Genomic DNA, 9,001 nt, shown 5'->3' with positions numbered 1-9,001 from the left:
GGGCACAAACCTCTTCACACCTCAGCAGTACGTCCTGACTCCAGGGCCACCTCTCCGTCTTCAAGTGGTTGACTATGAAACGTCATGCATCGTGTGCAAAATTCTTATCGCGAGGTGATACTTGTTTTCCTCACGTCAATGACCACATGGAGATATAAAAAAATGTACAAATAAATTATATCAGCTTGACTAACAGCTAGAGAAAGCAAACAGTTTTTGGAAGAGAACAAAAACAGATTACCTTTAAAGTTATTTCACTTATTCATGGATTGATGTCTCTATTGTTGCATTTTAATCTCTTAGAATACTCAAATCTAATCCAATTAGACACTAAGTAACCAACAAAATGATTAACTAACTGAACTAATTAATATTAAAAAAACTGATAACACTGACTTAAAAGGTTTAAATTCTGCTGACAAGAGGCCAACTTCACTTCATTAGGAAAGAGTTTGAATGCAAGACTTTTTACTTGAAGTGTATTTTAAAGTGTTTTATTTTGTTTTCAAAGTATTTCATATCTTCTACCACCAAAAACTGTCAACTGTTTTTTGTTTTTTTTCCTCCTATAAAAGGTGCCAAACTTAAAGTTCCAATAACAAGGATAATTTGGGAATTGTTTGCTGTATTTACCACTCTGGAGCTATAACCCCAGTTCCAACAAAAGTTAAGCTCCTGTGTAAAATTTTAAGAAAGAAAAGAAAACAGTTTTAGTCATGTCTCAAACTGTAAAAACATTTCATTGTGTTGCAACCCTGCTGTTGTAATTTGTGTGCTGAAACCTCAACACCACGTTTTGCTCCACAGTTATCTGCCTTCCCATGATTCTCACATGATGGCCAATTTTGGGCTGTACACACCTTGTAGGTAAAAAAAATAACAAAGAAATCAATAAAAACAGTTTTATTGCTCAAATGTATAAATATATAAAAACATGTCCAAATATAAAAAGGCAATGGGGCTGTTTGTGGTTGGTTGTCAAGATGATGAAGAGGGATTCAGGTGTAATTTCCTGTACTTGCTCTGCATCCAAACACGATGCATTGCCACTTTCTTTCCTCTGTTCACTTGAAGTCGTCTATCCTCCAAATTCTGAATTTCCTCCAGTCCAGCTTGGGAAAATAAATCATGAACCTCTTCTGTGAAAATAAATGGAAATGTTGTTATATATAAAGGCCAAAGTTTGATACAGTTTGTCTATCCAAGCAGAAAAGTACAGCTTGCATATCTCAAAGCACCTTTAGTAAAGAAGTACACACAGGTTCCGTCTCCGCGTATGTAGAAATTCTCTGAAAGACACCGTCCTGAAAAAGAGATTAAAAAAAAGCCTAGAGATGAAATGCATTATCTTACAGAAAAACACAGCTGCTCACACATCCTACTACTAATACACATAATTACAACTAAATGGGAACAGTAGCTAAACGACCTCAGTCAGGAGTGAACCACTCACCTTTCTTAAATCTTAGTTGTGAGAAGTCGTACCTCCCATAGTCACGGAAGAGGAGTATCCCTCCATGTTTCAGGTGTGTGGATAGCCGATTCACAACTCCTTGAATTCTAATGATGAAATTGAAGGAAAAAGGTTTTTGGACTGGACGGTGGCTCATGAAGATCCAAGTTAGTGAGTAAATTTAGTGAGCTAGGTACATCCAGAAACCAAAATAGTAAGTATATTGGTGTGTTTGAGTTTGTGTAATGACTGCTTAGAAGCCCAGGGAAAGAGAGGTTTTATTGAGTGTATTATTGGTGTAGTGGAGAGTGGAGGGTCTGACAGGTGAGAAACGATATCAAGCTGTCTTTTGTCTGGTAACCTTCACCTACCGGTCTGGATGGATGGAGGAGAGAACAAAGACAGCCAGAATAACATCCAGGCTCTGAGGAGGAAAGGGAAAGGAGGCTGTCTCCTCACAGATGTCATGGACAAAGGCATGACACACAGATTCACTATAGTCTGGATGATCCTGGCAAATATAAGGATAATGTAAGTTAGTAACTGGTAGCTGAGGTACAGAAGTTTTTTTTTGTTTAGTGTTTGTTTTACAGCTATCTTTAAAGCCTGAAGCCTTATGCAATCAGCCAAAATATAACAATAGTTTATGTTAAAGGGTACTTCATCCTAATCTAATATGACTGTAAACACCCTCATCATGATGTCTAATATCCAAAGAGTTAAATACAGACGTGATTCTTTCCAATTGGAAGTGATATGAGTCAGTGTTGCCCTTAAGAAAAGCTTAACTTCTATATAATGCAGTATGGAAAAAATCCTACCTTTACCAGCTGAATGGCACATGGGGAGAAGTCACAGCAGTATAAGAATGCATCAGCATCTCTGTGGGTCACAATAGACGGTAAATCAAAGAACATTGTGATAGAGTCAATAAATAATCTCTACTTTTCACTTCATGATTGAATAACCTCAAAGAAATATATGTAGATATTTAAAAAGGTCACTCACCTGATGGAATTAACAATGGGAAATACACTGTTTCCTACCCCACATCCAACCTGCAAAGGTAAAAAGATAATTTTTTTGTAAGACTTTTGCCAGGTGAAACACGGCAAAGCAACTTTTTTCAAGCTGCTTTCAAACACTAGTGTAGCCACTTTACAATTGCAATAACGTAGATTAGTAAAACATTTCAAAACACCTCCAGGATCCGGAAAGAAGCACACTGGCCGGGGAAAGCAGTCTCCTTTCTTACTGCAGGTGCTCCATGACAGGGCTCCTGATAATTAGAGGCCTCTGTTCTGAGATAGTTCGGGGAGGTTTTGTCATGCTGGTGTCTGGTCTCTGAGTCTGTACTGGATCCCGTAGGATGTGCATTTGGAATTTGGTCTCTTGCATCTGGAGGGAGCAGTTCTGGGAATTCTAAAAACAGCCACTTGCGGTCTTTGAAGAACTTGTTGTGATGCGTCTCATAAAACTTGTCCCAGTATTGGAAAGCTTCTGTTGTAAATTTACCTGTGTGGGGGAGATTCATGAATATTTTTGCATTAGTGTATCTTGCATTTTATCCTAAGACAATCTTCTTAGCTATGCATTTTACCTTGCTCTTCCATAGGAATTTGCACACAGGAATTTTCTTCTGCCCTCTGGCGTGCATTTTCTTTCTCCTCCTCTGTCCATTGTACATGGTCCCTGATGCATAGAGCAAGATACAACAACTGATACATAATCACAAACTGTAATCAATGGAGATACAAATGTGAGATATTGAGTCATCATTTAAGTCATCACACCCACGCTTTTACTCTGCTATCTCTACAGAATGCATATGCAGGTGACAAACTGAAGACCACTAACCACATGTTGTGCTTAAAGACGTCATCAGGATTTGTCAGTAGCCGTGAACCCAAAGGAGCTGAACGTCTTCCTCCTGTGCTTTTTAGTCTCTGTGAAAATCTCCCAAAAGCCCTAACCAGTCTGCCCACAGAGAAGCACTGCACTTTGTGCATTTTTCCTGTATCCTGTATAAATGCAAGGGACAGTTAAACAGAGTCTACAAATCTCAAGGAGGTGTGGCTGAAAATTGCTTTCAAAATAATTGTTCACCTCAAGAAGTAATTCATATAGTCATTAACACCTTTGGATTTTATCCTGATTGCATGCATTTTATTCCCAAGGAACACTTCCAGTTTAGGAGAATAATTCTAGCAAAAACAAGATCAAGTAACCTAATGACCCAGCTCACCACTTCTTGTGCAAACTTGTGTTTTGCATTCATACATTTGGAACTGTTTGCATCATAATGAAAAACAGAATATTTTAGAAAGCTGTATAAAAAACTAATAACACCTTACCCTAGCCTAAACCTGTGATATCTACATTTTGTAGTTATTCTGCTTCTAAAATGCACAAGTTTACTGGGATTTATATGTTAGCCAATATAAACATCATACATTTTAGACAGAGAGCTGGAAGAAGCCACAACAGTATATGTGTTGATTCTTTTGCTCAAACCAAACCAAACCAAACCAAACCAAACCAAATCTTACCGCTGCTACAGAAAATAAATGAAGAAAGAAACGAAATGTTGAGGGATATTTTGTGCAGTCATGAAGTCTGCGCCTTAGCGCGTGAGCCTATGCCCAAAACGGCCGCTAGGGGAGCTAATGTCTAACTGGTTGCTCCATGTCCTTACTCCTGCAATAGAAGAAGACGGATGCAATAATAATGAAGCTGAGCTAGCTAAACTAAAACCAAACCGATCAACGTGCTTCACAGTTTCCTCTAGAATTTGAACTGTCGTATTTCTGTCATTTCCTTAACAACTGTACAATCTGACAAACGCTGCACCAAAGAAAGAACAAGAAAGGTACGCCTTTGAATAAATTAATCGGGATGTCCAACTTCAGTGAACTGCTAACTTCAGGTGCTGGCTAAAGCTAACTTTTCAAAGAGGTGGTCCGGTGGTCTCCGCAATAGGGGTGGATTCTCCTAATGTTCTGGCACACTCAATTGGGAAACGTCTTGCCCTTACCTGGCTCTAGCTGTGGTCTTTGGGGTTAGTCCAGGTTCTGCTGGGCTGTCATGCTACCAGACATCCTCCTGTAAGAACAGCGCTCACCTGATGATGGCGCCCTATCGGAGAAAAAGATCCGTCCACACTGCTGAGCTGTTGAGCCTGAGAAGTAGAGGCATCAAGGATGCTGGCACCATTCTCAGACACAATATGAAGCTTTTTAGAGCTGTTCTCCTTCAGGTAATGGAAATGATGCAATGTATTCAACTAATCACATTGACTGCTAATCTATATTTACAACCCAATATGTATATTTAACCTTTTAACTACTCATTTACATTTTAGGACAACAGAGATTTCATTAAAGTCTGGAGTAAGCCCTCAAAATCCCCAATAATGTGTGAGAATGGAAAAATCTACTTTGAAAATTACCAGAACTGCTACAGCTAGTGAGTATGAATAACTAACTTGTATTATTTTTAAATTGTAACACAAACTTAGTTAATACACAAATATTTAACATTATTTAAATTAACATTGGATAAAGTAACACTCATGCAGGAAAACTGATATGCCCACTAGTGTGAAACAGATATCGTTTACAAAGTTATGTTAATACAGTGAAAGGAAATGATGACAAACTTTCCAGAAATGCTTAGTGCACAATAGTGAAAGAAGAAGTACTGGGCCACTGAAAATGTAATGAAAGGTTTGTAGACTTACAAGTAAAAAAAGCCTTTTTGTGTCAGTCTTCATTCACAGCCTCACATTCTCTATAAACTGCCTAAGAAGTCGAAGTTGGAGAAATTTGAAGATGCCTTACTGTGTCAGAGCTCAGTTGTGAGTTGATTAAAGCAAATACCTTCTTTGATTAATGCAGAGTCTGCAGTGTCAAACTTCTGACTGTAGTTTCATTTGCCATGTTGACAGGACAAGACATTACCCAACCCTGCTGATCACAAACCCAGTCTCTTGGCTCTTTCTGCCAATAACTGGCTGTATCGTCTATCTGCTGAAACGGGAGAAGAGCTGCAAAAAGTTTACCTTTCACCTAACCTTAAGTTCAGGTATTGTCTGGGTTCTTTCTTTCTTCCCTTTGAATGAATTTACACTTCATTTCAAAACCCTTTAATCCTGTTTTGTGTTGTTTTTACAGGTACCTCAGCTGGGATGATAACCCAAGGATGTTTTACGTGAAATCAGTTCAAAACAAAGAAACACCTCTTGCAAGACAGGTATTAGTACAGTATTGAAGCTAAAAGTGTCACATCCTTTAAAGTGAACTAGAGTCTTGGATTTTGATGTACTGTATTTCATAAAGTATATTCCTCATACCAATATAAATAAACATGAGGTCTTACATTGCATCTGTAAACCTATTTTTTGTGGAAACGTGACAGAATATTTCCTGTTTCAAATCACAGGCGGGTATAACCCAGAACACAGTACTGTATTTGGCCATCTTTTGTGTTTTCCCCTTGGGAGTCGTGGGCATTTTGGAGATCAACAAAAAAGTATTCAGATATGTTAATGGTTCATCAAATTTTTATTTATGTCTTTTTGTGTGATATGTTTGCATTAAAGTGAATTTTTTTTTTCTGTCAGGTATTTGGGAATGGTATTACAGATGTTGTCCTGTCTCAGGGTGTCCTTGTGGTGTCCCACAGCAACAAATCAGTTAAGCTGTACAGCCTGGAGCACATCTTAAAAAAGGTTTGTATTCATTTCAAAGACTGTTCTGTACTTTGTTGACCCAGCTGCGCTTTAAGTTAAAGTCACTGGGGTATACCAAAAAGGCTCGTCTTGTTAGTTTATTCCTACTGTTTGGTGGCTGTTTTCTTTGGTTCTAGCATTTGACAGAGAAGTTAACACTTGGAAAACAGAGTTCACTTCTTGGAGGCAGAACAGTGGGAGAATCTCCGTTTGGCATTCCAGTAAATATCCAGATCACAGGTGATTCTGTCTCCAATCCTTTGACCTCTTTGTGCCAAAGATTGTTGTAGATCTGTTTCTACTGCTTTAAGTGGAAATCCTTTCTTCATTTACCTAAGGCATTCTTTCTGGTTTCACAGATTGCCCTCCAGTGCTTTTCGAGATGTCATGCTCTAGTGGCATCCAGATTGGGGGCTATCCATGGCATTACATCTACACACCACCACATAAAAACCACAAGGGGACTCACCACATCTGCTCCCTCACAGGTGGCACCCTGGTAAGTTTAACACCTCTTATACAGCACACTGTGACAGGTGTGGTTCATCATTTCATAATGTAAAGACAGAATTTAAAAATAAAAATACACCTGATCTTGTTTAGTGATAGTCTCAAATACCTCCCAAATGACCGGAGGCTGTTGAAAGTGTCAGATTAAGAAAGGCCACAGATGTTTGTGACAGTCTTTGTATTCAGCTGCTGCACAGAGCGAGACTGTTGTTTTTGCTTTTAGCTATGTGATGTGCCTTTGGCTCAGGTCCTGGACAAACTAACATAGTGAATGAGAGAATACTTTGGAACTTTGATGTGAAATATTACATCAATTACACATTAAAAGAAGAAACCTGATGCTCTGCCCCAGACGTTTACCTTTTTATGTATGTCCAAGTTTATGAGTCAATAAGATTGTATGTAATTCCATTACTTTAGGCAACAAATGGTATTCAGAACATGAACTGCTGCTCTCTGGAGAGTGATGGGATTTTCTTTCACCCTGACGATTCGGGCAGAATCATCCATACTGGACCAGTCACCATAAAGTGAGTCCTTCAATCAACCTTCTTTCTGTGTAAAATGTTAAAACAGCTGTAGTAAAATCTGAAGCTGCTCCTAGAATAGAGGTGTACTTGGCTGGAGAATTTGTTTTGTGCAGTGGACATCTAGTGCTTGTGGGAAACTTTCGAGTAGGGTACAGCTCAAGCAAGATGTGGTGTGGAGACTTGAGATACCAAAAAGTTGGCTTCCAGAGGCATTCCTGCCAAATAAAGGATTTAATCCTTAAAGTATGGTTTTAATTGACCCCTTTTGACAATAACCTGCAGTCTACGAATACAGACCGAAAGACGTTTTCCAATTATGATTTTATCTTGCTGGAAAACTTTCACAAGATGTCTTTTCTGCTCTTTCCTGCTTTCTGCTCACAGTGTCCTCAGGATTCTGGGCGAGCTGAACAGCAGTTTGCCATCAAAGGTTGTTTTGGATTTTTCCATGGAAACTAATAGAAACAACAATGTAAGTGCTGTGTTTACCTTGTAGGCCTTCTGCAGTTTGTTGTATTTTGTTGCGTAACCTTTACATGTGTAGTTTGTATTGAATATTTACAATCTTAAAATTGAATGTATGTGTTTCCATCAGCCTACCTCTCAAGTAACTGTCACATCATCGGGCCGCTCAGTGAAGAGAAGATTTCAACAGCTGGATGATGACCCAGAACAAGAGGTGTTGAAATTGATCCAAATCCATTGATATCTGAAAGCACAAAGTGTTCAAATAAGTTATAAAGTCACACACAGTGAATGTGTGTTTGTGTGTGTATGTTTAACCAGCAGAAATGTTTCTATTTACCCTAAAACCCTGCACAGCCAAAGTGATCCAAGGTGTGTAAAGTAATTCTATGTCTTAGACTTTCCGTACCGTGGAGTATGAAGATGAGCTGGACCTCCTGGCTGTTGTGGTAACAAATGGTGAGGACGGTGAAGGAAAAGCCAGTGTCCGTCTACATGACAACCTCAGTGGGGAGTTGCTACGCACAGTTGATCTTGATGAACCATGGGACGAAGTGAGCTGCTCGATATGATCATGCAATAACTTAATTTTAAATCTGTGGATATAATTTAATGTGTGCTCCCTTTTCTCTGTTTCAGACTTATCGACATGAGCTGTTCTTTGACAAAGACACCATCGTTCATATTGAACAAAAGAACACCAGCTTCTGCTGCCATGTATATAAACTGAAGACCAGCAGAAAACAAGTGGCTCGAAAGTGATTTTTTTTTGCTGTGACTGTGTAAATATCTGCGCTCGGCATTACTTTTTACATCCTCAATTTTATGTCATTTATTTTAAAATTTTATTGTCAAGATGCATTTTCTCAAACCACTTTTAGACTGTTATCTGTGACAGGACCATGAACAAATTTTCAAAACAGTTTCTTTTAAAAAATAAAGTTATCTATTTTTTTACTTCACTCTTTCTACCTCCTGTGTCTCTCATGTGGATATCATTTAGATACAGTATTTAGAAGTTGTTTCAGTATGTTCAAAGTCTTTATTAACAGGGGTAGGGATAATCTTATACTGTATACTGGAAAATACACAGCACAAATTGATGCAGGATCAGGGTTTGAGGGTCCAAAAACTCACTCTCACTCCTTGCTCAAAGGTGCCAATGGTTTTGGACAGCACTGGATGTATCTGAACCTTTGCAGGAGTGTGGCAGGAGAGGTTAAAGGGGGGTGTTTTAGGAAAAGGCCTCACATGTGAAGTGTTTTCAGACCAAAACACTCACTCATTATTTTGAAAGTCAGTCACCATAAATCT

The 9,001-nt window shown here is 38.7% G+C and overlaps 2 protein-coding genes across 5 annotated transcripts; one reads left to right on the top strand and one right to left on the bottom strand.

Annotated features, from left to right (window-relative positions):
* Positions 1 to 883: 883 nt before the first annotated feature.
* On the bottom strand, positions 884 to 4,580 carry mettl8 (methyltransferase 8, methylcytidine). 4 transcript variants are annotated; one of them, XM_074694107.1, is made up of 10 exons: positions 4,488 to 4,580; positions 3,311 to 3,474; positions 3,054 to 3,145; positions 2,655 to 2,851; positions 2,462 to 2,511; positions 2,275 to 2,335; positions 1,825 to 1,964; positions 1,454 to 1,560; positions 1,239 to 1,304; positions 884 to 1,139 (listed from the first exon to the last, which is right to left on the bottom strand). In XM_074694107.1, the coding sequence occupies exons 2-10, from the start codon at positions 3,460 to 3,462 to the stop codon at positions 979 to 981; spliced, it is 1,026 nt and encodes a 341-aa protein (XP_074550208.1). In that variant the 5' UTR covers positions 3,463 to 3,474; positions 4,488 to 4,580; the 3' UTR covers positions 884 to 978. The 4 variants fall into 4 exon arrangements, with proteins under 4 accessions (XP_074550208.1, XP_074550207.1, XP_074550209.1 ...); XM_074694106.1 differs by having other exon boundaries at positions 887 to 1,139; positions 2,655 to 2,968; positions 3,311 to 3,467; positions 4,488 to 4,563; XM_074694105.1 differs by having other exon boundaries at positions 888 to 1,139; positions 2,655 to 2,968.
* Positions 4,577 to 8,611, top strand: dcaf17 (ddb1 and cul4 associated factor 17). Its single transcript, XM_074694103.1, has 14 exons — positions 4,577 to 4,709; positions 4,815 to 4,918; positions 5,219 to 5,309; positions 5,400 to 5,536; positions 5,626 to 5,704; positions 5,894 to 5,983; positions 6,075 to 6,182; positions 6,320 to 6,422; positions 6,542 to 6,681; positions 7,113 to 7,222; positions 7,607 to 7,694; positions 7,818 to 7,901; positions 8,086 to 8,241; positions 8,327 to 8,611. The coding sequence occupies exons 1-14, from the start codon at positions 4,578 to 4,580 to the stop codon at positions 8,447 to 8,449; spliced, it is 1,545 nt and encodes a 514-aa protein (XP_074550204.1). The 5' UTR covers position 4,577; the 3' UTR covers positions 8,450 to 8,611.
* Positions 8,612 to 9,001: the final 390 nt, after the last annotated feature.

The sequence above is a fragment of the Halichoeres trimaculatus genome, unplaced genomic scaffold (genome assembly GCF_033239565.1).
Source record: "Halichoeres trimaculatus isolate MK-OKI-2021-1 unplaced genomic scaffold, fHalTri1.1 fHalTri1_scaffold_19, whole genome shotgun sequence".
Classification (NCBI taxonomy): domain Eukaryota; kingdom Metazoa; phylum Chordata; class Actinopteri; order Labriformes; family Labridae; genus Halichoeres; species Halichoeres trimaculatus.
The sequence above is the reverse complement of the archived record's forward strand: the minus strand, read 5'-3'. Positions and strand labels throughout refer to the sequence as shown.